General features: G+C 35.3%; 4 protein-coding genes across 6 annotated transcripts; 2 read left to right on the top strand and 2 right to left on the bottom strand.

The window, feature by feature from the left end:
* Window positions 1–7,801: 7,801 nt before the first annotated feature.
* Window positions 7,802–9,176, top strand: LOC138325168 (uncharacterized). The gene is made up of 2 exons (XM_069270647.1): window positions 7,802–8,356; window positions 8,668–9,176. The coding sequence occupies exons 1-2, from the start codon at window positions 7,802–7,804 to the stop codon at window positions 9,109–9,111; spliced, it is 999 nt and encodes a 332-aa protein (XP_069126748.1). The 3' UTR covers window positions 9,112–9,176.
* Window positions 9,177–13,871: 4,695 nt separating this feature from the next.
* Window positions 13,872–15,319, top strand: LOC138325170 (P2X purinoceptor 7-like). The gene is made up of 3 exons (XM_069270649.1): window positions 13,872–13,892; window positions 14,364–14,612; window positions 14,894–15,319. The coding sequence occupies exons 2-3, from the start codon at window positions 14,379–14,381 to the stop codon at window positions 15,155–15,157; spliced, it is 498 nt and encodes a 165-aa protein (XP_069126750.1). The 5' UTR covers window positions 13,872–13,892; window positions 14,364–14,378; the 3' UTR covers window positions 15,158–15,319.
* A 919-nt stretch (window positions 15,320–16,238) lies between these two features.
* Window positions 16,239–23,017, bottom strand: LOC138325166 (uncharacterized). 3 transcript variants are annotated; one of them, XM_069270644.1, is made up of 8 exons: window positions 22,832–23,017; window positions 22,128–22,410; window positions 21,027–21,287; window positions 20,503–20,579; window positions 20,163–20,267; window positions 19,645–19,862; window positions 19,203–19,367; window positions 16,239–18,948 (listed from the first exon to the last, which is right to left on the bottom strand). In XM_069270644.1, exons 1-8 carry the CDS (start codon window positions 22,871–22,873, stop codon window positions 18,702–18,704), a joined length of 1,398 nt encoding a protein of 465 aa, XP_069126745.1. In that variant the 5' UTR covers window positions 22,874–23,017; the 3' UTR covers window positions 16,239–18,701. The 3 variants fall into 3 exon arrangements, with proteins under 3 accessions (XP_069126745.1, XP_069126746.1, XP_069126747.1); XM_069270645.1 differs by having other exon boundaries at window positions 21,051–21,287; XM_069270646.1 differs by having other exon boundaries at window positions 22,182–22,410.
* Window positions 23,018–23,519: 502 nt separating this feature from the next.
* LOC138325171 (uncharacterized) lies at window positions 23,520–27,752 on the bottom strand. Its single transcript, XM_069270651.1, has 5 exons — window positions 27,623–27,752; window positions 26,956–27,174; window positions 26,295–26,367; window positions 25,498–25,560; window positions 23,520–23,592 (listed from the first exon to the last, which is right to left on the bottom strand). Exons 1-4 carry the CDS (start codon window positions 27,697–27,699, stop codon window positions 25,534–25,536), a joined length of 396 nt encoding a protein of 131 aa, XP_069126752.1. The 5' UTR covers window positions 27,700–27,752; the 3' UTR covers window positions 23,520–23,592; window positions 25,498–25,533.
* Between the last annotated feature and the right edge of the window lie 179 nt (window positions 27,753–27,931).

Genomic DNA, 27,931 nt, shown 5'->3' with positions numbered 1-27,931 from the left:
TGGGAAACAGTCGGAAAACTTCAGCGAGCAGGATTCGATCCTCGACTGGGAGTGCTTTGATAGACGACCGCGAGTTGTCGAGTGGACATATATTTGTTGCACGTATAGATATAAATTACCTGTTCTGTTGCCTCCAGTTTTACTATGAGATATTCCAGGGGTGTAGAGATCGTAAGTGATTGGAGCCCCTAGAGTATCGACGATGGGGTGGATATAACGACAATAATGGACTAATAGAAGCCCTTGAGTATTTAGGATCCCTGTGCTTCTAGACAGTCACAAGACGAAAGTATTTGTTGGATTCTAGCTATTAGGACAATGAAAAGACACTCAAAAACATTCCAAATAACTCGCAACGTGAACGATTAGATATATCCACAGGCGTCTGCTTCTGGTTTGAAAAATATAATATGCCTAACCTTCCTCTTCTATTTTCATATAGTAGGGGTAGGTTATAGTGTTTTCCAAAACCAGAAGCAGACGCCTGTGATGTATCACTAGATATATATTATATATAAATTCATAATATCTGAAATATGTGTTGTTGTTTTTGTACCTCTTGTGAATTTATAATTTGTATCTTGCTTTAACGTCCTATTTAAAACAGTTATGGTTAAATAACGTATATATATCAGGTTTAGGAAGTGGGTCGTATGAGATCGAAACCACGTGAGTATCGATGATTGTTATAAGGGTACTAGCGCTGTCTAGAACCCACCAATCACCAACAGTACCAGGAACATTAAAAAAAATGAAATGTACAATTGGCATATTTTGCCACAGGGATCTGAGAATTAGTTACAGATTATATAATCATGGACCAACCAGAGTTCCCTAAGACCATTTTTAGACGTTTAAGAGGTCTAGATTAAAAAACGACAAAAATAATACTACATATGGTATTATATACAAGCTTGTATATAGTACGATATAGAGTATGAGTTTTATCGTGTTTTTTTTAATCTAGACCTCTTGAACGTCTAAAAATGGTCTTGGGGCACTCTGGTGGGTCCATGATTATATAATCTGTTACCAATTCTCAGATCCCTTTGATTGTAAGCAAGGATTTATAAGTCTTATCTACGTCCTAAGGACATTGATTTTAAGATACTTACCATGTAGGCCATTCTCTATGCTGAACAGACAAATTCGTGGAATTTATATCCACGCTTTCGTTAATCAAAGGCCCATTAAGTCCGCAAAATAGGGTCCAATGAAGGTGTCGAACTTGGCGAAGGCCTCGAGACATTTCACCATGTTACCAAGTTTCGAGAAAATCCAGTAACGTTTTTCGTAAATCAAAGGGGCCATAACTCAGCTAAATTGGGTCCATCGAACTTGCTCAAGGCCCTGAGACATTTAACCATGGCACCAAGTTTCGAGAAAATCCGGTAATATTTACGTGAATCATTAAACAGAAACAGTCAAAATTGGCATTTTTTTGTTATTCAAAGGGCTCAAGTCCCGGTCGAACGTGGCCAATGCCCCGAGACATTAAACCATGTTAACAAGTTTCGAGAAAATGCCGGTGATATCTGCGAGTTTTTTTTAACGGAAACGGACGAAAATAGCGTTTTTCGTAAATAAAAAGGCTATAACTCAGCCAATTAAATATGTGTCCGATCAAACCATAATTCATATTCCCTGTTTCGGTGAAAGTGGGGGATAAAAAGTATATGTACTGCTTAATAATCAGTACCAGAAACATTTGGTTCAAATTATTTATAAGATAATTTCGAAATTCTGAACTCTATGAAACAGCATATGCATGGTGCCTATAAACGATATTGATAATTTGTAGAAATTGACTAAATACGCAAGTTCTGACCTTGAAATGGCAAACTTCCCGGTTTCCGATTTTACTATTGTGTAATTTTTAAATTTTAACATATGTAGATGTACAATAGCCGGGAGTAGGAAAGGCATTGGAATAAAAAGTTGAAAAGGTAAAGAATCCATGGCCATATAATTCCTTTATACATTTTCTGATTGAGACACCCATATCCTGCTATTTCACTATACTATATTAATACAAATAGTTTTGAATATTAGATAAAACTTCAGTGATGTTATCATGAATAATTTCGAAAATAAATCATATTGTTTTCCTAATTGATTATAAATTGCAAGCAAATTTGTAGTATTTGCTTGAAGTTTCTGAAAATAGACCTTCCTACAGTTTTATCTTTAGATGATAACTTTACCGATTTCAGATTTTCATTAAATTTCCACCATCTTTTGTTGCCATTATAGTCCAAATAATATTACAAAATATCTTTGGCGTACAAAAACCGACAGAGGGTGTACCATTTCGTTGAAAATTTGATATTGCTAAAAATAGGCCTCCAAATTTGGCCATTTTCCTGGTTTCAAGCCTTTTTTTCAAGGCATGGGCTTAAAATTTTTAAATGATTCTTTAAAAATTTTAAAGTGAACAGTCGGGCAAGGATGGCTAAAGTCGGTAAAAATGGTGTGAATGTGTCCAGTATAATTTCTTATGAAATGGAAAATAAATTCTCTCGTCAAAATCTGTCTGCGTACGAAGAAATTAATTTAAAGTACGGAAATTCTAAAACGTCCTCCCGGCTCACTATGTCCGTGGTTACATTTCCACGCAGCCTCGCTTTCAATGCTTTCAACTTTTCTTTACTTTAATGGTCAGAACTGGGAAACTAAGCAGAACTTGACCGTCGTATTAATATGTGAGAACTTTTGGAAGGCCAATGAACGCATTTAGACTGGTTTTCTTTGCCCGACTATTCACTTTAAGCTCATGCATAAATATATACTTTTGAAAATATGCTATGCTTTTAAGAATTGAACATTACTTTAATATAGTTTTTGACCCCCTGAGGCCTTTTGAATTTTAAAATACTACATAACGGAAAGTGTCGAAGACTCTCTAAATATAATTCCGGAAAATTCCGAAGATGGTCGGAAATTTCTACGAAATATTACGATTTTTTCCGAAGAAATCCGAGAATTACAGAAAATCTTCACGAGATGATGTGATTGGATATCGAAGAATGCCGAATACTGTCACGTGGATATAGCGCACGCACGCACCGGAAATATCGCCATTGCTGTGAACTCGGACTCCACGCTTACTTTTGGACAATTTGTACGAAACAAAGAGACATTGACACCAGTTTAAGATTCCTCATACGAACTATAGAACGCCATGGCAGATAATTGTAAGCTATATGTGGGCAATATAAGCTTCAGCTCGTCTGAGGCCGCTGTACGTGAATATTTTGAAGGATTTGGAACTGTTCTTGATTGCAACCTTGTTTGCGACCGCGATAGTGGCCGGTCAAGAGGATTTGCATTCATTACATATAAAGATGCATCAGAAGCTAGTTATGCTGCTAACGAGGCACATACCATGGATGGTCGTGATCTCCGAGTATCAATAGCCGAATCTAAGCGGAGTGGTGGGAAGAGGTGGTGGTGGCGGCGGCGGCGGCTACCAACAACGAAGCTACGGCGGTGGCGATAGCTACCAACAGAGATCTAACTACGGTGGTGGAGACAGCTATGATAGATACAGTGGTGGTAGCGGTGGCGGCGGACGAAGCTACGGAGGTGGTGCCGGCGGAGGCAGAAGCTACGGTGGCGGAAGTAGCTACAACAGAGGCGGAAGCGGCTACGATGGCGACAGTTATGGATCAGGCGGTAGAAGCGGCTACGGAGGAGGCGGTGGCAGCTACTCCAGTGGTGGTGGTGGTGGTGGCGGCTGGTAGGTGAATACAACAGTGTTTTAAGGTTGTACTCGCTCGCTTTCATCTGAACTGATCACCAGCATCTTTCCATCAATTAATATACTTACACATGTATATTAAGATTTGGAATATTAACAGACAAGTGTTGTAGTTACCAGAACCACTAAGCATTTTATTTCTTGCATCATTGGATCTAAAAGGAACTGATTCATTACCTTTTAAGTAATGATTTTGACATTACTTAGTATCTAGTAAATTTCATTTGACATGATCATCATTAATAAAACGGTTGTACCTTTAATTTCATTCTGCAATTTATTGTTGCTCTGTCTTGGACTTTTGTTCATAGACAAGAGTTATACATTTTCCAAGACACATTCTCCTGTGTCTCTGGTATAAATACCATTTAAATAGTAGTGTCAATTAGCTTACAAAAAGCATTTGACACAGTAAATGCCATGTATTTAATTCCACAAGATGTCATGAGTACCCAGATTTACCAACTGGTATACACAACTCGATGTAGCCTGGTTGGGGATTCATAACACTTCTAATTTGATTTTTAAGCTATTTCTGAATACTATCAGAAACGTATTACGGTGTACAAAATTTTACATCAATTAATATAAGCTGTTGCTTGAAATAGCATGAAAAGGTTGATACATACATTCTTGAGCTATCAGAGGTTGCAAATTCCCTTTGTTACACACTGCAGTCGGTATGTATACTCACAAAGTGAAACGAGAAAGGAAGTACTTTGTTAGATCAGAATGTTCAAGGTTGAATTGGGCAAAATAATGTAACAAATTCTAGTTGATCTTGAGTAAATATAATGTTGGGCCGATTATAATAATAATAAAAAAAGAACGATTGATTAAAAAGTTTGCAATATTATTAAATAACCGATAGGGAACTGATAAAAAATGTTTGTGAAATTAATAGTTTGTTATTACAATTTTCATATTGAAGATTTTTCTGAAGAGTTGCATATTTTTGCAGATGGGAATGTTTCGAAGTGGAACTAAAATGGTGTTGCATATATGTTGTTTTTAATTATATTTTTTTTATAACACATATAATCTGTAATATCACTGTGGTGTTCAAATTTATTAACAGAAATACACCAGGACAGACATCGCGAAAAGTTGAAAAAATACATTTCCATAAATAGAAAGGTCTTAAGGTCCTTTACAAAAAATGTGGGTCTCACGTTTCCCACTGGGGAGGGGGTCAATTTTACTATAGTTTATATAGGGAAAACACATTTATGAGCATGTTTTGCTCAATTTTCATTGGAAACGAGTCAAACTTGGTTAGAATTATTAGCCTTAGATAGCATTTTAATATCATATCCACATTGGTCCTGGCCGACCACCTGGGGGCAGAGGGGCGGGGCTAAAAAAGGGTCAAATAGGCTAAAACTTCAAAAATCTTCTTCTGAAATTCTGGAAATGGTAGAATCAAATTCTTTTCATAGATAGAAAGGTCTTAAGGTCCTTTACAAAAATTGTGAATTATATGACCCTGGGGTCTCACGTTTCCCCCTGGGGAGGGGGTCAAGTTTACTACAGTTTATATAGGAAAAACACATTAATGAGCATTTTCTGCTCAATTTTCATAGGAAGTGAGTCAAACTTGGTTAGAATTTTTAGCCTGAGATAGCATTTTAATATCATATCCACATTGGTCCTGGCCGACCCCCTGGGGGCAGAGGGGCGGGGCTAAAAAAAGGTTCAAATAGGCTAAAACTTCAAAAATCTTCTAAAATTCTGGATATAGTAGAATCAAATAAATATAGATGGAAAGGTCTTAAGGTGTTTTATAAAAATTGTGAATTATATGACCTTGGGGTCTCACGTTACCCCCTGGGGAGGGGTCAAGTTTACTTTAGTTTATATAGGAAAAACATATTTGTGAACATTATTTGCCCAATTTTCGTAGGAAATTAGTCAAACTTGATTAGAATTATTAGCCATTTTAACATCCATATCCGTCCTCGATGACCCCCTGGGAAGCCAGAGGGGCAGGACCAAACAGGGTCAAAATGATTAAAATTTCAAAAAATACCTCTAAGTTCACAGGTTTGATGGAAGCAAATACTCTTCATAGTCTTAAAAAGTCAAATTTATAAATCACTGACCAACTTCAAGGCCCAGCATATAGTGTTTATATGTCTTTAATTTGTTTCATTATATATTCTAACTCAGGTGACCGTTAAGGCCCATGGGCCTCTTGTTTTATAGTACGGAGGATAGACAAGTGTTTGCAAGTACGTGTGTGTAGGCCTATTTTGAATGCAAAGACGGGGGTAAAGCTGATGATACTGTTTCGGATAGGCTACCAGTAATGATGTTTTTTTCTGGAATCCTGTAATGACCTGTTAACCTTTTGTTCGCTTAGACGCTCACAGAATTGTTCTCCAACAATCAGATATTCTGTGTATTTAGGCGAGATGAGTGACCGTACACACAATCACACATACTGACGTAACTATGAAATTTCCCGAACATTCCTCAGGAAAGCCCCCGGTTGTAGCCCCAACCAGCGTTTCATTTTGTTGTTTATTACCGTTAAAATGCTTGAACACATTTTTGTTTTGATGTCAAACACATATTTAATTGGATCTAATAAAAACTCTTTATTGTTAATTTGAAATCCGTCAAGTAATGACGCAAAATATTATCGCTGCGTTTGTATTCATACGTCACTGCAATTACGCTAATTTTAACTCCCCTCCCGAAGTTTCAGGACCCGAGTACATGCGTACATGTATCTCGGGCAACTAGTGCTCAACTAGGGGGGTCAGGGTCACCATTTATGCAAAATCTGATCCCCTTCCCCTAAGGAAGTTTCTGGCCAAATTTGGTTGAAATCCATGCAGAACTCTAGGACAAGTAGCGATTTATAGGATTTACCTCTATTACCCCTATTGGTCCCCGCCCCTCCTGCCCCAGGGGGGTCAGTGTCACCATTTATGCAAAATCTGATCCCCTTCCCCTAAGGACGTTTCTGGCCAAATTTGGTTGCAATCCATGCAGAACTCTAGGACAAGTAGCGATTGATAAGTTTTACCTCTATTACCCCTATTGGGCCCCGCCCCTCCTGGCACAGGGGGGTCAGGGTCACCATTAGTTTCTGACCAAATTTTGTTAAAATCCATGCTGTAGTTTCACTTTATGACAAGAAGCGATTTAAAGGACGGACGGACGCCGCACGCCGCGCCATGGCAATAGCTCACCGGACCTTCGGGACAGGTGAGCTAAAAATGTTCGGTAAAGACAACTCAGAAAATGACCCGGTTTGAATGTATAAACATTACGCGTCACATCGTCCCACTGGATATAACAACACGGATGATCCATTCTACAACGGGACGAGGACTATTCCATTAACTGATAATAGGAGTGAGAAATGGTTCATAAAACAAAGGTAAAGCGAAAAGAAACTCGGCTCTCTAATGAAAACGATGGGACATAAAAATCTAGACAGGGATAAAAATTAACCAATCATAGCGCCAGAAAACACCTAGTTCAAAAATTACGTGATGCGTTCCGATATTATGGAAATCAGAGGATATAAATCATCAATTATAGCTTCTCCGAGTCACAACAAAAATATTATTAAAAATTTGATGGCCACGTACCCATGTCACCGACAGCCTGAAAATCCATCCCGTGGACACACATGTGCTCAAATCCAGTGTAAAATAAGGAATAATTGTAGGGACAAAAATTAGAAAAAATTAGAGCTTATTTAGGGATTAAATTTGGAATTTAGAAATTAATTTTCATCAGTATGAAGCATTAAAAATCATCTAGAAACTTTAGAATTAAAGCTTGTCACCAAGTAATACACAATAAACATGCTGAACGCATGGATTTCATTGGTCAAAGGAAACAGTACAAACAGAGCTACATATTTAGCAAAGATAAATTCACCTCAACTTCGCTAGCCAAGGGTATAAGCCGATACTCTGCTTTTACCCTTGGCATATCTCGTTAGAAAAATTGAAGTTCCCGCTTTCAAATTCTGATTGGATGCGGCTAGGTTCAAGCGACCAATCAAACCGCGCGTACTATATGTCAACAATAAAGATGGCGGCGCCCGTGGAGGCATGTCGTGTCTGCCACAACCAGCTTCCAGCGAAGTCTAGGAGGTCGATATTTAGCCCGTCTTTTCACATATTAGACCAGCTTAGTCAAGTGATTGGGTATGTAGCCCTCGAAACAGACGGTAAAAGTAAATACGTGTGCGGCAGTTGTTTTACTAAATTGAACAGATTAGCCAAAATAGACTTCGATTTGGTCACAAAATTAGATTCATTGAGGGAAGATAAGAACAAACTAGTGTCGGAGTTGAGAGACAGGTACATAAGTAGTATGCCCCAAAGTCTAATGGCCACCCCAAAAAGTTTAAAACGACCAAAACCTCAACAGCATACACCAACTCCCAGGAAATCAAAAAAGGCTTTATGGAGAACGCCTCAACGGTCGGTTTCAAAGCTGTCTGAACAGCCTCAACAAAGTGAAACGTTGACAGCTGCCATAGAATCACAGACCACCGCCTCACCTATACGGTCAAAACCACCATCAAGTAGTGTGAAAGTGAAATTGTTCACTCCATCAAAGGTCAAGGTAAGAAAGTAACACACACTATATATAACTAGACAATTATTGGGGAAAATGTAAAAAAAAATCACATATACATAGAGAATGAAGAACATAGTAATAATTAATAAACAATGTATATTTTCTAATAATTTTATATGAATATACATAACTAATGTAAATGACTTAAGAAGTACACAATATTTATAATTGCAAAATGAGTGTTTTCTCAGTTGTTCATGTGGCATATTGATCATCTCATAAGTGAAACTGTGTAAAATTCTCCATATATATATAGTGTCCATGTCGATTAATTTTGATATCCATACATATTGCAGGTTTTGTACAGAATCAAAGACAAAATAAGGACGAAGGTTATGAAGGAAAAGAGTTCAGTCACAATGATAAAGGGCATCATACATGGAAAGCCGGGAGCAGCAAAATCTATATACACAGCACTCCAAGGACCAATTAGAAAATGTGTACTTCAGGACATAAAAAGGGAAATATCTAAATTAACCTCAAGTCTCAATATGTCGCTCTTTAGGCAAATTAATCACAGGAATCTAACAAAATTCTCATTTGAATCTGCCAACACTGAAGTAAAGATATGGGCACCATTTTTCCACAGTGTAATATCAACACTTGTGAAAAACTCTGCAGTTGGAGAGGCAGTGGTGTCAGCCCTCATTCTGAAGTTTCAAAACACGCATATGACAACATTCCAACACGTTATTGGACAGGTTCTTGATCACTGTGGTGCTACTGATGAGGTAAGTTAATTGTAAACAATTTTAACACCACCATTTTACAATTTGATATATTAGTTACATGAAGAACTCATACATTTGCCAATTTTATACCTTTAAAAACTGAAATACTAGTTTTGGAAATGAGAGATTTATACTGGAATGTTTCAAACCTTCTAATTAATTGTTTAAGACATGCTGTCCCCCTTTAGACTTGTATTACCCAGTGCTAATAAAACGGAATGGGCAGTATGTGTATCAACATCAGCAATGTTCAAAATGAAATCCAAGATACGGGCATCACCAAAAAGGAATACATTGAAGACTTGTTAGTCAAGGAGAAAACCTTGCTGGAAAGCAATTGGTGTAAGTAACTCCACATCATTCATTATTTCAACTTATTAATATATATTTTCTGGTAATTATACACATCCATTTTACTTTGTAATGTATATTTGTATACTGGATCTATATCCAATTTATATTTATGAAATTAAGATATGTTATAGTGTATGTTGATTTTATGATGAATCACAAAAAATTTACACGGACTAATAGAAAATCTATTCAATATCTTAAAACATTTATTTTTACATTACATGTATTTTTAAAACTTAATCTATGATTCAGATCCTGTTAGTCATCGTGTGGAGAAGGGAACAGACCGACATCACAGCTGTGACAAAGTCTAAAGGTCAAAATCGGCTACACTCATGGTCAAATCACAGTGAATATCATTGGGGGGGATATACCTTAGTACATTAGCAGGAGTACATATCAAGATAGACTATAATGATAAGGCGTCGGTCAGAGTTGGCACTGCGTTTTGGCCATTGCCTCAACGATGTTGGGATGTTGAAAAGACGGATTTTCAAACTCCAAGAATTCTTTCTACGATGATGACTAAACTGACTTCACTCAAGACTAAGTAAACTCCAGATTTATTCCAAGCTTTGGAAGACTTGTCAGTACATTATATGCACAAGATTTATCTTTCACATCATGAGGGTTTGGAGTCAAACATTGTAGATTGTAGAAAGCAAATATTTGAATGCTGTCTTGTCACCGAAGTATCTTGAAACATCCCATTCAATCAAAGGAATTCATACTGGAGGAAATCAAAATTTTGCAATCTTAGATGTATTAGACAAAAGCGAGAACAAAAAAACAGAAGACATGATTAGTATCTTGGAGTATATTCATAACAGATATATTCCACGTGACTCTGAATCCTCTGTTATAAAAAGAAAGTGTTCGGTGGAGATGTGCTCACTAATGAGAGAGCATTACTGGGCTCAGTTAGCAATGCTTAACAGTCCAAGCGATTTTGAGAAACTTGCAGGAGTTGTGCATAGGCCTGAGGGACTTCATAGGATGATGAATCTCCTTTTTGGTAATCCTGTTGAAGTTGAATCAGTTCATTGTTCAAGTTTCAAGTTTCAAGGCATGTTATTCAAGTTTACATTTTTCAGTAGCTAGATGTAGTTTTGAATGAAATTAGTTTTGTTACCACTTTAGTCACACTGCCCAATTACTTGGCAAGTGATCCCTGTGGCTTACGCTTGTAACAAAAGTAAAAACTGAATGTTTGTTCATTATCTATTAATCTTGCACTTTATTCTTGCTCTTCTGTAGATGAAAAATGCGTATAATATAATTTCAAACACATATTCTGCTGATTATAGCTGAACAAGCGTCGGTTAGATATTGTATATCTATTTTCAGATTGATTCCTGCACGAAGAGGAAGTATTATCAACGTATTTCTATAAAATTCAGACCATTGATCTTAATAATCATTTAATCATTGTTCATTTTACCTTGTGAGTTAACCTTTTAAAACATTAACAAAAAACTGGCTTCTAGTCATCAATGCATTTTCATGAATGGGAACTTCATTTGGTCAGACGAGCTCTTCTCTCATCGATATATAGTATATATGTTGAGTTTATTTCCAAAACATCTGTACATGTTGGTTACCTAATTGAATAATTCATGGTACAAGCTCATTATAAAGTTATGGATAATTATATCAGTTAAAAATGTTTAAATTAAATTGATTTTTAGAGTAAGTGATTTGATGTATCACCTAGCAAGAGCGCTGCAATGAAATGGAAAAAATATCACCAGTTTAATTTGTATGGGTACATGTTATTTAACCATTGTGATATAATGATTATTTCCTTTTTTGTTTTACTTAAAACTATCCTATTTTCATTAATTTGATAATTCAATGTATCAGTCGGGGAAAACATGTATTGTGGTACATATATTGTATTGCATGAAATGTATCACAATACATGTCACATTATTAAACTGTCCGTTATTTTTATATATGGAGTAATTCTACGTTGATAGTTAAATTTAAAGGATTACCTTCTAATGGGGGTTTATATTTTAAATTATCTTGCATTGGTGTTTGAGATGCCTAATGACACAATGGCCATTCTTTATGGTTCACTAACAACATTTAATACTTAAGATAAATCTTCACGAATATTACTTAATGTGTTGACCAATACCTATACTTGTATACAACTATTCTACTGCCAGATAAATAACTATAATATCTCATGATTCATTAATGGTACGTTTATATTTCAAGAAAAAAATTCATGTACATTATATTTTATGTGCTATATAAATAAAGTCAAAGTCATAAAGGGAATGCCTCAATTTCTACTTGATATAAACATTTTATTTCAGGTTCTAGCTGATAGTTAAATATCTACTTGGTGTTTTTGCTATCTTTTAATCTATCTGTAATACCTGCTAGTTTGCGCGCAGCGTTCTGGGCTGCGCGCGCCTATTATACAAGTGTTGGGTCTACTTGAATGATAACTTTTATTTACTTTTGCCATTCGTATTTCAGCATTGATTTTACCAGCTGTTTCTATAACAAGTCAATCAGCAGGCTTGATGAAGGAACTACTTGACATACCTTAGTAATAGTCATTCATACCAGCATTGATGTTCAATCCGGCGCATGAGCAGGAATGGTGATTGACAAGTACAGGTATCTTAAAGAATGTTGTTATATTGTATGTTGAGAGTGTATGACTGATGTAAACGATCCGGAGATGACAAATAATGTCAGTCTTAACATGTATCAGGGTTCCAATACCAACGGCCTTTATTTCTTTCCCAAAATAGTATAATTACCTTTATTGCAATTAGTAAACCTGCACAAATCAAGTAACTTACGTAAACCTTAACATGAAGATTTTTTTCATCTATTCCATCATATTATTTTGACAAATTTATTGTCCTGAATATATCTCTCTACGAATGTTCAAATGTTTTTTCTATTTTATGTGCATGATTTTATTTACAGAGCTACAATTTCTCGCTAATCTTATGGATGACACTCTCGACTTCTTTTATATGTGGCATGCATGCTATGCATCTTCTCGGGTCAAAAAGGAGAAGGCTTGTTGAGTACAAAACAGGAAACAAAACCCTTCATTTTGCTGGTTTGGGATTAACCATTTATAGCATACCAGTTCACCTTCATCAAATATACACGTAAAGATATATTGTGCAATACTACATCCAAATAGATAAAACATGTTGAGTGTATTTTTTTTTTTAATTTTCAATAAAGTTAAAATTTAGTAATTAATAACATATATATTCAATTATTTAAAAAGATTATTTCTTATCATATATTTTCAATTGTTATGATTTATAATTTTTTTTAAGAAGTGTATTAAGAGTTATTTTTCCTTCTGTCAACAGCAGTCTGTCTCAGTATCACTCTTAAAGGGGTATTCCTTAAAATTTAAAGGTTACGGATCGTTTATTTCTTTTTATTTTCTTATTAACGATGTCAATTAAATATGATGTATACCTGTAAGAAACAATTTTAAGCATCGGAACAATTTCTTAGCGCCGCCAGAAAGAAAAATACGCTTTTTAGCTGTCAGTCTTCGCTGAGCCGCCACCTTGGAGGCGTTGTTTCATGACAAACGCATGCGCAGAGTGAGTTACTTTGACAGAGCGAGGCAGAGCGAATCAAAATAAACAAAATGTCGGACTCAGAAGTGCTGGAAAGCGAGGTGGAGCATGTGCGTTTTATATCTAGTGTAACAGATTTGGTATTGCATATATCAACATAAAAAAACTGGTCAGTATTTGTTAACGGAATGAAACTTTGCGTTATTTGTTGATGATGCATATATTCCGTAGTGGCTATAAGATCTATATCAGGTCGCATATGAAAGAGCGGGGCCCATTGGGGGTAATCAAAAGTCGGGATTTTATAATGAAAACGAATATCATATAGATTTAAAGGGTTGTTCGTTCGTTCACACGTGAAACATTTATCACGGCATATTCATAATTATTTACTATTGTTTAGGTCTACTGCATAAAATCGTCCATTTTGGAATTCATTACATAATGTCACGAACACGACTCATGTAATAGACCTGCATATTTATATAACGGTAAAGCGTTACTGAAAATGCTGATCGAATAGAGCACGTTGGCATTATGAATGAGTTATAAATAGTGGTAGATTTTGGCTATGTACTGTTATAATCTTAATACATGATTGTATTATGCAGTTATCAGTGGACCCTGCAGAGAGTGATAATAGCACAAATGGTAGCTATAGTGATGTAAGAAGAGGAGCTCCTGCAAGAGGTAGAGGGAGACCAAGGTCTAGAGAAGGTACCAGATCAAGAAGGGGACGTGGAAGAGCTCGAGGGTCAACCAGTGGCAGGGGAAGGGGTACACGACGCACTGTGCGATCTACCACCACAACACCTGACCCAGAGGATGTGTTTACAACAGAGGAAAGAGTTTGCCAAGGTATACTTTTTATGTATAAACATGTAAATATAGAAAAATGCATTGACAAACATAAAAAGTTTTACTTTATGTAGGCACTTTGGATTATTCTTCATGTATACATATATATTGATGAATAAATAACGAAACTCAGCTAGCCTTATAATTACCAGAGATAGACACAAACTTTTTCCCCATAGTAGACCAGAGTCCTAAGGCAGCCCTGATTCTGTTGTGGAGGCCCAGACTTTTGCCACATATGTTAGGGGTCCGGGGGATTTCCCACCCACCACCTCTCACTTGTAAAATTTTTAGTTCCTAGATGCAATTTCCTGCATTTTAGTGAAATTTTTGCTACCTTTTTTCATCTCGACACAGCATATATAAAAAGCCACATTGAACTAATTATTTGTGGTGCTGATAATTATATGTAAATACTTGTGAAATGTTATCATTACCAGATAAAGTAGAAAGCATATTTTATAATTACAGGATAAAGTAGAAAACATGTCCGAAAGAGAAGCAAAGGACTTTCTGTTGGAAGTAGTAGAACGGCATCCAACTTTTGTGTTGGATGTCATGGAAACAACAGATGTCCAACCACAAGGACACCATCCACCACCTGCAGCTGGAGGCCAGAATTTGCCATGGTGTTCCTGTGGCAAGTGCCGGGATATGCCAACCCCTGAAGAGAGGGTATGCTGTGGCAGGAATCCTGATGCGTGCCTTTCATTAGTACCGGTAAATATAATTGATTTTTAATGTGATAGTTTTTCGTAAATTTATACAATATCTGGCATATTTAATTTGAATTGGATATGTAGGATACAATTTATACACATATTTTTATCAACATGACTAGTATATATCAGGTATATAGTAGTTTTTGGAGAATTTTTGTGTTCACAGACTCACAGTGTAGATATATATATACTGAAATGAAGTAGATGAGTATAGATGATTTGGCAATAAAATATAAGGTTTTGAATTTACAACTTGGTTTAATTTTCATATCATTCCAGGACTTCAATATTCTTGTACTTGATGAGGCAGTACTTGCTCTGGGAAGACTATATCGACAGGATGCATTGGTCTTTCCAGAGGATGAGAATTATAACAAAGCAAATCGCCACCAGGCTTACCGACAGTATACACTTTGGGTCCATGGACGCCTGAGAGTCGGGGAAAGGAAGGTGGTGCCAAGTTGCTGCACATGGAAAATCAGGGATAAGTACCCTGATCCGTATGGACAGTATGTTGGATATTCAGCTGGTAGATTAAACTAAATGAAAGAAGTGCCAACGGAACTGAATGAAAGAAGTGAAGTGTAGGGTGTTACTGTGTGTAGAGCAAGATGTAATTTTGATAGATTATAGTGATGTTGACGAAGAAGTTGTTGATGGAAGAGCTAAGGTAAATGAGCAGTAAGTGAAATAAAAAAGAATTAGAAGTCATTTATTAGTCTGTTTTCTTTGTGGAATACCCAGTATACAAGAAACCACCTGTACACTGCAAGCTATTGCACCTTACCATAACTTGACAATAGTAAAATCTTCAACTAGCCACAAATTCTTTTTGTAGCTACAAGCTGTGTATTGAAACCTATGAATAAAGGACGTCGCATAGGTCCAGATTAAAACTAGCAATGGTCAATGAATGGAAATTTCACCTCTGTACTTTACCTATTGACTACCAAATTTTAATCTCGACTATACTAATAAACTACAATAGTATAAAGTCAATAAATCTTTTCTCAAGTGAAAATCTGGAAATATGAAACATATTTTTAGTAGCAGCGACCTTTGTTGTTGACCTTTTGACCCCCAATTCAATTCCAGCCTGTATGACCTAACATTAAGTGAAGTTATAGCAAAATCCATCAATCTGTTTTGAGTTGTCTGGAAACCAGCATTTGGATAGTCAGATAAAGAGACTAACACTGAGATGTATCACTATTGTTGATATGACTAATTAGAATAACATAGCAAATGAAAAACACTCATATGCACTGGTCATATTACACTAATGCATTGTGCAGAATAGATATGCAGGCAAAGTCACTTTGTTGAAGTGATATAATTCTAATATGTTTGTCTTTTTTGTTGAAATTATTAGCATTCAAAATATCTCTTGAAATGACACAATTAGTGTTCTAGCCCGATTATTATGGAACAGTCTTTGACCAAGTGTAAAACAGTTTATTTTGGACTTGGCATACCTCAGATGATGATAAGAAAACTTCAGACATTTATGATAGGCTTTGCAAAAACTTATTTCACACCGTTTCATTACTCTGAAGTTAGAACAATGACCCTCAAACATAACTAAAACAACAATTAAAAAATCTATCAATTTATTTTTGCTTTTAATAGATTCAGCATACACTCTCCTGATTATTTGCATACAATAACCTAAACTACTATTGCATTTATATATATACCATATTCGACCCAATAAGTCCCCGGTGTGCTTAAAAATTGATGCATATAAGGGGGTGCTTATAGAAACAAATTCGGACTGGCCCCTTCATAAAAGTATTCAACAAATAAAGTCATAAATCAATCTGCTAAAGAAAACAGTGGGGAAACCAACATAGATTTCATATGTTCAGTCTACATAACATTCAAAGTACCAGTAACTTTTAAAAAAGGGGAGGTGTGCTTATAGGTTTGGGGGCGCTTGTTCAGTCGAATATGGTATATTATATTACATATTTTATATGGATAGTTGAACTTATTTACCGTGGCATAAACAACATATCAACAGTTGTATTTTATAGAATATGTAGATCAACATACACACTTGCATATACGCACATAAGTGATAAGATAATCAATTATATCAAATGTATTGTAGTAACAATAAACTATAAGAAACTGCACACTAAACACAGTCCTGAATGGAGTTCACTTATAACAAAGAATGCCACAGTCTATCACCCTAACTCTTCAACTGCTGTGGTTCAAACCACTGTAACACCAGTATACAGTTGAATCCTATACACTGTAATTCAAATACATTGTAATTCAATATAGTTATTACTTATTTTATAAGAAAGGAAACAAAAGACAAAACACTTTATATACATCCATCTGGCTTTTCAGGTCAGTCTGCACTAATGTGAGCATATAATATTATATAGTGCCAAATACGGCCCCAAATGTCACAAAAAGAACTTTTGGTTATATAAAAAAACAAGAGGACCTGTATTGCTCATCTGGTTTGTTATGTCAAAAAAAATTATGAATACAGGTTTCTCAGAGATTTACCTGAAATTTCCCTGTTTGGCCTCACCCCTCCTGCTCCAGAGGGGTCAGAGCCAAGATCTACATAGGTAAACGCTATTTTCTTTTCCCCAAGGATCTTTTTTACCAAATTTGGTTACAATTCTATCACTAGAAGTGATTTCGAGGAAATGTTGATTGACGGACGTCGTGCGATGACAAGCACATCGGGTCTTTGAGTTAGGTGAACCCAACTTTGGAAACCTTTACAGAAATAATTGATTTATAAATTTGACCTATCATTCTATGAAGAGTAATGATCTTCTTATCTTTTCCTTTCAATTTTATCATTTTGATCCCTAACACAATCAACAGGGAATCAGGGCCATATAATTTACAAACAATTACCTTAAAATCTTATTGAATTTACTTCAGTAGTGTTGAAGAAGTCTAAATATATAAATTGTTTATGGATATACAACATTTGACATAAGGTGACCGAATAAAAGGACTAAAATTATATAAATATAATGTTAAAACACTCAACAGGAATAAATACTGTGTGTAATATACAGTGGATCAAGATGGACCTTTCCTCTTCTTTACTTTTCCATTGAAACCTTTGATAACATAGGAAACTTACATGTTCACACTTACAATTGTGTCAGTACTTCAAGAAGAAAATACCTATACATGAAATAATGAGAAAATCAAAATTGAAAATGGCTGCCAACTGGCAATGTCTTTCCCTATCTAATACAACAAAATAATGCACAAGAAGCTATATAGACCAACGAAAAGCTACGTATGAAACAGAGCAGTAGCAAACAATCACATTCAAAGATAGATGCCTATGTTGACAGACCTGTCCCCAAATGCAAAGCCATATATGTAACTAAAGCCAAAGGGGAGTCTAAATATATATGAAACTTTATATATACATATCCATCAACAAGATATATCCCTTTTGTACTCGGAGAAATAGCGATAACAAACTCCAGCAATCAAAATCAAAGATGGCTGCAATCAATCTATGGACTCAAAATACCCATCTGCTACCTGGTGATTATGGCACATAATACTGGCCCAAAACATTGTCTCTATATTTGGCCAAGGAAATTTACATAAATGTCAATACCTTGTATTACCATGGTTACTCAGCATGCCACAGGCCAACTATATCTTCTCTTAGTTCTAGAAAAAGAGTTGTCGAGTTGTCAGAAAGATAATAGCAAATATATGTGAGTTGTCGAGTTGTCAGAAAGATAATAGCAAATATATGATTCCCGTAACCTTTATGAAAATAAATTTCATGGCCCCTGTAACCTTGAATGAAGGTCAACATCATTTGAACAAACATTGCAGCTAGTCAACTCGGCATGCTACAAGCACAATATCAGGAAACATACCTTCAAAGTAATAAACAAATCACACACACTCACCAACCTACCTCCCAACACCTTTCACAACCACAACATGGCACAAGCTCAATATAAAATATCTCAACATCATGGCTTATATTGAAATGTTGACAGAAAGTTGTAAAAACAAAGACTAAAAACTTTGTCTCTCTCATTTGATTACATGTCCTTCATTGCACTTTCTTTTAATCTGCTTTTTTGCGTTTTTCCACAAGTTGTGCAGTTGGAGGTGGTGTCACAGGAGCGATGGTTTTCCTGATCTTTCTGGGATCAGTGGCTGCAAGTACCACTTTCTTTCCCATCCCGGCTTTATCTGCCAATCTGTTTTCTGCAACAATCTCTAGCAACTGCTCCACATGTGCATAAGATTTCTTTTCTTTGACTGGGTGCACAGCCCATCTCCCAGACTTCTTGTTGAAGTTTCTTTGGTATCTACAATAATGATTAAACTGTCAGTCAAATAGAAATATTTGCAGTAATAAATTCAAGCAAGGAAACAATATATGCAATGTAACCACACTAGGTAATAAATGAACATGAAACAATAGATTTCTTAGATATATGTTAATATTGCCAAGCCTTATGTTGGATATGTTGCCGTCATAAGAAAAGCAAGTCATATGTACCACTGTACTTAGACTACAAATAGAACTTTATTGAATAGTTTTTATTACTGAATAACATACCTTATCGAACCATCTTTGTTTCTTTTCACAGGCTTTTCCACATTTTCGTTGTAGTCCATCGCAGCTAGTAAGATTCGAGCATTGTAGACTGGCGGTGTATATGAGAATCTTTTGGCACAGTACATCAGGACTAGCTGGTGGAAATTCTCCAATTCTGCAGTACTCCTACAAAAAAATTAATGAATTTTGTTAGTGTATCATTTATTACATGACAAGAGCAGGAAGAGGCAAATGAATTAAAAAGTAGTTTAAAGCATCTATTAAACACTTCTAAAAACCTCTATGAAATAAAATCTGGCTTGACCACTACCCCAGTAAAAATATCACCTGAAAAAACACTTTCCTGGGGGCAAAAACTGCTAATTTCAAGCAATCAACATAATGTTACATGTGCATACAGAGCATTCTTTTATATTTAAGCAATCAATGCCATAATACTAACCTAAAGTTCAAAAAGTAAGACACTTTGCCCAGAAATCTGACATCGAGCACAAGTTTCCTCAGGGCGTCATGTGCCTGACTTCCCTTCGACAACCATTGTTTGGTTCGTTCCTCTTCAGTGAGGGGACCGTGAAGACATCTGGCTTGTCCGTCAATTGTGTATGGCAGAATCCATTCATGTTCATTGACAACATGATGCAATATACTAGCCCATAAGTCCTGAAAACAAATCAAAGGGGAAAAGTACAATGATTGTATTGAAACCACTAGACATATCATGATTTTTGTCCATTCATGAATGTTGGCCATTTTGGATTTCTTTTTAAATCTACACACGAACACAATAAGCTATTACTATTAGCAATGGTTCCACAACTGTGTTATAGAGGAATTATTCTTTGGAAACTAATTTTGGATGGACAGACAAAAACAATATTCATTATTCAAGAATAAGGGGACAAGTATCACAGTAATAACCAGGATTTATTCATATAAAGCACTTATTTTCATCATACTTACAATGAATTCATCATAGGTGTTTGCATGTTGGCAGCAATACCAGAAATGGTTGACTATGTCATGGCTCCATTGCTGTAAAGGTTTACACCCTTTCTGCAGTCCTGCCTGTAAAGAACACAAAATTTTAGCTGATTATTTAAAACATAATCACCAACACCAATCCATCCAAATTAGTGATCAATTCAAATCAATTACAATGTATTTATATTTTAATCAAAGAGAACAAACATAGTTGTGAGACAGAGACTCTGATGAAAAGTGCTTAAAACACTGCTATATAAAAAGTGAACTATTTTTAAAAAATAACGAATAAGTAATGATGGAAATCTGAAATACTTACAGCAACAACCTTTTTCCCAAGATTTTTGGCAGCATGCCATATGTCAAAAGAGTGTTTGATGTCTGGATACTCTTTCTCTGCAAACGAAATATTATTGGAATGAATATGTATATGTTACAAGGTATATCACTTAGCCCTGTTAGTGACCATAAAATCAAAATAATATAAAATGATTTAGTACAAGTAGCAGTTATCGAAACAATTATGAGGAATAAAATACATACATTAGACTATAATTTCTCTTACCCCAGACAGGGATATCTGCAATTTTACTGGAGTGAAATTTTCCTATCTCACCCTAGAGTAAAGACAAGCTACACGAGATCTTTGCACCTCGGGATAAGATTCTAAGCTGTCAAACACTCGGCACAGCCTCATGTTGGACAACTTAAGAATCATACCACTCGGGTTGAGATTATCCTGTCTCACCCCAAAGGGGGTAAACGATTCTATTAATCTAACACATATTAGTTCATGCACTGGCCCAAATTGTTGTCTGCATATGACCTACAACCAACACCTACCAAAGCATACATACGAGTACTTACTCATAAGGGCTCCAATACCTATATGGGCATCAGTGACCACTTCGATCACTTTGACTTGTTTGTCTTTTAACTCCTTCAGGACCCGTTGGAAGCCCTCTTTTTCCATTGTAGTACTCTTTAGTTGAGTTTCCCTCTTGTCCACTGTCTTAACAGTCAGTATCTTTTTGCTGCTGTTGTCCATGGCGGTGTAAGAGCAATACTGAGCAGAAAAACCGGGACTGTCCATTCTACCGTCCCCTGTAACAATAATAAATCACTGTAAGAACTAGAACTGTATGCCAATGGCTTATTCGTCTCCCATCAAAATACTATGACAACCAAATGATGTAGTTTATACAAGAGGTCCAATGAGCCTTCAGGTCTGTCATCTGACAATCACTGCATTACATATAAAATATAATACAAGTAAACAGTTATAGAACAAATGGCTATAATATAAAAAAAAATTTTTTTGACAACACATTATAAGCCATTGCATACTAAAAACTTTTCAAAAGAAATCGTCAGTTTCTATGTATTTCACTAAGTAGATCAAGGTCATTTGAGTGAACAAATATGAAGTGCTTCATCCAGCACGCTAATTAATCCCAACATCTGTTTCTAACTTAGTTACTGAAAATTTATCTACATGTATTTGAACTCTGGGACCTTGAAAAAAGAGTAGCCCTTTATCCCAGCATGCTACAAATATCAGTACACTAAGCCTTTATCCCAGCATGCTACAAATATCAGTACACTGGGACCTTGAAAAAAGAGTAGCCTTTATCCCAGCATGCTACAAATATCAGTACACTAAGCCTTTATCCCAGCATGCTACAAATATCAGTACACTAAGCCTTTCTTTCATGAGAAGTTATTTGAATGAAAAGTTTACACATGGCACAGATGGCACACTACATTCATTTGATGAATATCTTCAACTATTTTTTTCTAATTTAAAAAAAAAAAATTTTTATCTCTTTTTTCCACCAAATATTGCTTTGATTTATTTGGATAAACAACTAATATTCATGTATATAATATATATGATACCATGCATGTAATATAAGATTATAAAAGGGTACAAATGATACCTACCAAGAATGACCACATCCTGATTTTGAAATGTCCTGATGACATCTTGTTGCTTACTTTCCCATAACTCTTCGATACTTGGGACCACATACTGTCTTTGGATATTGGTAAAGGTGTTTGATCCCAGGAAGTTCAGCTTCATGAACTTTGCAAAAAGAGCAATTTTTGCAAAGTTGTTTCCAGAGGCAACAATAGCTGCTGCAGACAGCAAATCCCCACCATGCAGGCCTCGGTTCAGAACTGGCTGCGACACCCATTTGTAGACAACGTGGCCATTCAAGCATTTCTGAAATTTTCGAAATATATAATATTTACAAATGTTAAAATTTCAATAAGTAACATAAAATGTGACAATCCTTATATTTTCATTTCTAACTGGAATGCTGCCAACAGCAAGTAAGGAATGGCTAACCACCAGGATATCAAACTCTACCATAAAATATGATTATAGTATAGTTATCATTTAGAGATGAAGGAAAAATGTCAAAAAGTAGTCCTTGTTCTCTGATCCAATGTCCTTTACACATCATTATCGGGGCCAAATAAATGTTTCTGCTTCTCTGTAGTGTGTTTTGGGGCTGATATACTATTTATAGTGCCTATTTCCATTTGAAAATGGCCATATTTCCAACAATGAAAAACTATATTTCCTACCTGATAATTTCAATTTAGATATAAAAGTATACTTTTGAAATAGTTTTGATTACCCAAGTGAGGTATAATGCTGATCCTACAGTTGATGTTGTCATCTCCACCTCTTGTTTGCAGCCTTTTCTATTGCATATGCATTCAATTCTTGTGCTGGCCAAGTTCTTTAAACATTCAACATAAACAATACAACAGGAATCACGAGTCAAATGGAACAACTCAGTTTGTTTGTATATTCTCCTGATTCCAGGACCCCCAGTATCCTCTTTTTCCTTGTCATCTTCATCGTCAGAACTTTCATCACCTCCAAATTCAACATCTCCGACAGCACTATGTAGAATGTTTTCAAAATCTTTTGGTCTGCAATATGAGATAACAAAAAATAAAAAATTGCTTTAAATTAAATTTTTTAAGTGTTATACAAATATTACGGGATTAAGCCACAAAAGTGTGGAATTATACATCCCTTGTTAGTTTTGTTAGTTTAAGACTTTCAATATAGTTGCTTTATTTATCAGTTCCACTTGAAATAAATGCATTGTCTATTCAATATCACACTTTAAAGAACTGATTAAAGTCAGTTAGATATTACATAACTATATTGGATACCACAGTGAAGATCCATATTCTGTCTTTCGTAATATTCAGTACACTCAATCACAACAGTTCACATTATAATCCTTTCATGAACTGTATATTTATCACATCTGTTGCTGAATAAATACATCATAATTACCCTAACGTGATGTTAATGCTTGGCTCATAATAATCATCTGTCTCCTCTTCTTCATCTTCTTCAATGGAAACATCCAATGACAATCTGAAGGATAAAAACATATTTTCAATTATGGGATCTGTTAGCTAGGATACCAGAGAGATATCTATTGACACCCAATTGAAAATTGAGAAATGGATCCTTCCTCTAGATCTGCACTCCTCTTTTAAATATTTCATAACATGAACAAGAGATCCCACTGGATCTTGGCGTCCACCAAAGATTGATCTATGTCTGACAATTTTAAGAGTGACCTTTTCTCTACTTTTCAACTTCATTTATCGAAATCCATGATGGCTACCTGGCGACCATCTTGTTGACAGATCAGAAACAAATTTCAATATGCACAACTATGGCCCTAGTGAATACTATTTTTACAATGAAATTTGAGAACAATCCCCTCACTACTTTCTGAGAAATACCGGTAACAAATGTTAGCTGTCAAAATTCAAGATGGCTGCCTATAGTGGCCATCTTGTTGACCGATCGGTCTCGAAATGCATAGGCCCAACTAGGACCCGAGGAGAACCTACATACAGTCAAAATTGCCTTAGCGACCTTCTGAATTCAGCGACCTTCTGTCTTAAACGACCTAAATTATTCCTCCCAGCGAAAATTACTATATAATCTATCTGTATTAAACGACCGTCTGTCTTATGCGACAAGCGACCATACTTTTAGGATCCAACGACACTCGATGTTCTGTATTTAACGACCCAAATCACACATGCATTTGTCTTCTATTCATATATAAAGCCAAGCCAGTTAACTATCCTGTAGGGCTTCCAACCCAGCCCCATTAAGGCAAGACAAAAGAGCTATCCATATGGCTTGGTTATATACACAAGGTGTTCACTTTGACATAAATTAGCACTTATTCATGCATGAAGTCTCTCGGCTTCGGTACTGATGACCGAAGCCGTCTGCATGTCTGAGCTGGATATTGCAAGGAAAATGTGCTATTTATTCACGATGTTTGTGATGAAAATCAAGAATAATCACTTCCAAAACCAACTAAAATAATGATGAACAATGATTTACTCACAAAAGAACAACATGAATGTAGAAATCCTGAAAATGTATCAGTGTAGCTAAGCATGATGGCAGCCATTTTGGGAGATAGTAACAGAGGAGTCGGAAATAGCTGATTTCCGGATTTTTTTTAAATCATTTTTTTCACACTTTTTTTTTCTTCATTTATTATCTATGAAATAAATGAATAAAATGATCAAAGAAAATAAAAAAAAAACATTAAAAATTATTTCTATTTTTTTCTGCTTTTAAATACATTGTAATTTTGTAGCTAATTATGATATATAAGTGGTAGGCCTAAACAAATATTTGTTTTAGAAATTCTTAATCTTATTCATGAATAAAAACAGAAAGATAAATAAAAAATAAATAGATAATTGAAAAATAAAAGTGCCTAAAATTAAATACTGTACATAATTAAAAGATGTGTTATATTATGTGATATATTATATATTTAATAATTTCCTATTATTGTGACTGTTTTTAGTACAACAAAACTGTCAAAACATGTCCCACAATATACATTGATACATGTATTTAATTGTTTCGAAAGGGGTGATTCAATTAAGAGACCAACTGTCATATGTGACCTATTTTTCAATCTCCTTTGGAAGGTCTCTTAAAACAATTTTGACTGTATAAGATATGAGAAAGGTCCCTTTAGTACTTAAATTTCTGAGACTGTCAAAATAAGCCGGCCAGCTGCTAGTGATCCATGTGGTTTTCAAATAAGTCCCAAACTAGAGAAAAATAGGAATCCTACATATATTCTACTTAGAATGAACTCTCTATTAAAAAATTCAAGGAAAAGATCATTATATCTGCCTAATGACAGTGGAGTAAAAACATGCATGGATACAAATGTTTATACAAATGCAATTTACCAACTAATGTATGTAATTGTGGCATTTAACTTACTCAAATGGGTTGATGAAGGAGCTTTCCTTAGTTCTACTAGTGACCCTCTTTAATTGCTGGCTTCTGGAAAATGAAATAAAGAGATTCAGTTTAGTTTATATATACTGACGGTAATACTTTGTCTGTAACAGTCCTTGTGCTTTGATGATATTGAGTTAGTTATGAATAATAGATTTACTCTAATGGTAATATAACTCATCACTTTATAAACAAAACACATACCGTATTCGACCCAATAAGCGTCCATGTCCCTATAAGCGCCCCTCCCTTTTTTTGAGGCTTCGATTTCAATTGCCCAGGCATAAATAAAGACCAAAACTGTATAGATTTGCAAAATTTCTTAGCACCTTTTCGTTTTTTTTTTTCCCCAATTTTTTAAACGCCCTTGGCGCATATTGGGTCAAATGCGGTACTAAATATCATATTCCAATAATAGCAGCTGTCTTATCTTTACTAGCATCCCTGTTATTACTGTGCAGTAATTAAATAATACTGTGTCACACTGAAAGAAAAGCGAAATACATTCTTGCACTTTAATGCAAAGTTTTACACATGTTTACAAAAAACAAGCATATGTTGCTGTTTATTCATCTTGGCTTATTGATATAGGTGTTCAGAGAATCATAACCAATAGTATCGGGTCTGGTATATTTGTTTTATACATGTGTGCATGAATGTACAGTTCATGTGTGTAAATTGTAAAATGTGTATTTGCATGTTTTTATTTCTACATAACACTATCTAAATTTTCATATAACTATAACAAATAAGTTACAAGGCGTTTGTTAATTATTTACCTTCCTGCTTCTTCTGCTGGTTTTTTTTTGCGGTGATAGCTCGGTTACTCCAGATATACCAGAACCTGATGCACTGAAAAGAGCAAATAATACCTACATGTAAAAAAATCCAATATACATAGCACACAAAATTAATTACATCAATATAGATATAAATATTTTTTTTTTATTTCTAAATTTTTGATCACTGCCTCCTCTAGGGATCAATCTTGCCACCTCTTGAATTACTAGTCTTTTTCTCACCCAATCATTCTGAAGAACGGCAAGAGCCGGGAAAGCGTTAGGGCAATACAAAAACTGTTTTATTGTTGTGTTTTTTAATATTTGGAAACCATCCCATGGACATGTTACTTTTTTACTTATATATATATATATGTGTGTGTATTCCGCCTGAAGATGCCTATGAAGGCGGAAAGGCCTTGCGAAAAAGTCTTAGTTTTTCTTTGTTATTTAAATACCTTTGCAAGGAACCTTTGAGTATATATCCACATGCATGATGCGTACAAATGTATCAATTCAACAATTTAGGTTAGCCTTCCGTTTTGAAAAGGGTGATAATGACATGTACACATCATACTGGTATATATGCTGATGCAGTTGAAAATTATATTATCATTAATTTACATGCAGACCAATCATTCACTTCTGGTAATTAAAATACCTTGCATGCCCTTCTTCAGAAGAAATTTCTGATATATCTGTGAGACCAGAAAGCACAACTTGTTTTGATTTCTCTTGATCAATAGATCTTGATAGCGGATATGGAATTCCAGGTGTAGACGTTTTAGTTTCTTTCGAACTCTGTGATGTCCTTGACATCCCTGGAGTTGCCACTTCTATGTGTTGGCTTGCTGTTGCTCCTTTAAACATGTCATCATATCTGTCATATAGATCATATAAAAAATTATATGTAATAAATTATAATATGGATACAGTAAACTTCTACTAGCACTTAGATAATAAATCGGTTAGTATGTTTTAATCACTAACATGTATAATAAAACACAACCTACGGTCATTGGATTGATGAAGAAAACTTCAATATGACCAAGAAGCTTATAGCTAAATAGACCGAATAACAGATATATCAGGTACGACTAGTACACTGAATACTGGGAGAAAAAACCCCTTCGGGGGCCCCACTATTTTGACATCGTACATTTTACAAATATACAGAAAATCAACAAATAACACGATAACTGTGTAGATATATAATCATGAACAATCTGTATGTTTATACCATGAACCAATTACGTAATACATGCTGAGGATACATTGTTGTAAATCACATCTAGGCCAAAGTACATGCACTTTCATTTTATACTTACCGATCGAGAAGAAAATGTGCCACCTCGCTGTGAAAATCCAAGCCTTTTTCCTCCTTCAATACATTCCATCGCTCCATTGCATCGCCTATGCTTATTCTGGATTTCCCTCTTTTGAAATCTTTACTAATTTTTCTACGTTTCCTCTCAGAAGATGTAAGTATACTCGGCCTTACAGACTCTTTCAGTTTTGTGCCTTGCTTGTCCGCCATTTTTCGTATATAATTCCTTCTCATCAGGAAAATTCCGAAGATGGTCGGAAATTTCTACCGCCATGAAATATTACGATTTTTTCCGAAGAAATCCGAGAAT

The sequence above is a fragment of the Argopecten irradians genome, chromosome 6 (genome assembly GCF_041381155.1).
Source record: "Argopecten irradians isolate NY chromosome 6, Ai_NY, whole genome shotgun sequence".
Classification (NCBI taxonomy): Eukaryota; Metazoa; Mollusca; class Bivalvia; order Pectinida; family Pectinidae; genus Argopecten; species Argopecten irradians.
The sequence above is the reverse complement of the archived record's forward strand: the minus strand, read 5'-3'. Positions and strand labels throughout refer to the sequence as shown.

Excerpts from the sequence above, each read along its gene's own strand:
- LOC138325168 (XM_069270647.1), top strand. The coding sequence starts at position 7,802 with ATGTCAACAATAAAGATGGCGGCGCCCGTGGAGGCATGTCGTGTCTGC. Across the intron at positions 8,357-8,667 it reads TCACTCCATCAAAGGTCAAG|GTTTTGTACAGAATCAAAGA; the intron begins GTAAGAAAGTAA and ends TACATATTGCAG.
- LOC138325170 (XM_069270649.1), top strand. The coding sequence starts at position 14,379 with ATGTCCGAAAGAGAAGCAAAGGACTTTCTGTTGGAAGTAGTAGAACGG. Across the intron at positions 14,613-14,893 it reads CGTGCCTTTCATTAGTACCG|GACTTCAATATTCTTGTACT; the intron begins GTAAATATAATT and ends ATATCATTCCAG.
- LOC138325166 (XM_069270644.1), bottom strand. The coding sequence starts at position 22,873 with ATGACAACATCAACTGTAGGATCAGCATTATACCTCACTTGG. Across the intron at positions 20,580-21,026 it reads GTACTCGTATGTATGCTTTG|AGAAAGAGTATCCAGACATC; the intron begins GTAGGTGTTGGT and ends TTTCGTTTGCAG. Across the intron at positions 18,949-19,202 it reads AACAAAGATGGTTCGATAAG|ATACCAAAGAAACTTCAACA; the intron begins GTATGTTATTCA and ends TCATTATTGTAG.
- LOC138325171 (XM_069270651.1), bottom strand. The coding sequence starts at position 27,699 with ATGGAGCGATGGAATGTATTGAAGGAGGAAAAAGGCTTGGATTTTCAC. Across the intron at positions 27,175-27,622 it reads GCACATTTTCTTCTCGATCG|ATATGATGACATGTTTAAAG; the intron begins GTAAGTATAAAA and ends TCTATATGACAG. Across the intron at positions 25,561-26,294 it reads CCAGCAGAAGAAGCAGGAAG|AAGCCAGCAATTAAAGAGGG; the intron begins GTAAATAATTAA and ends TTCATTTTCCAG.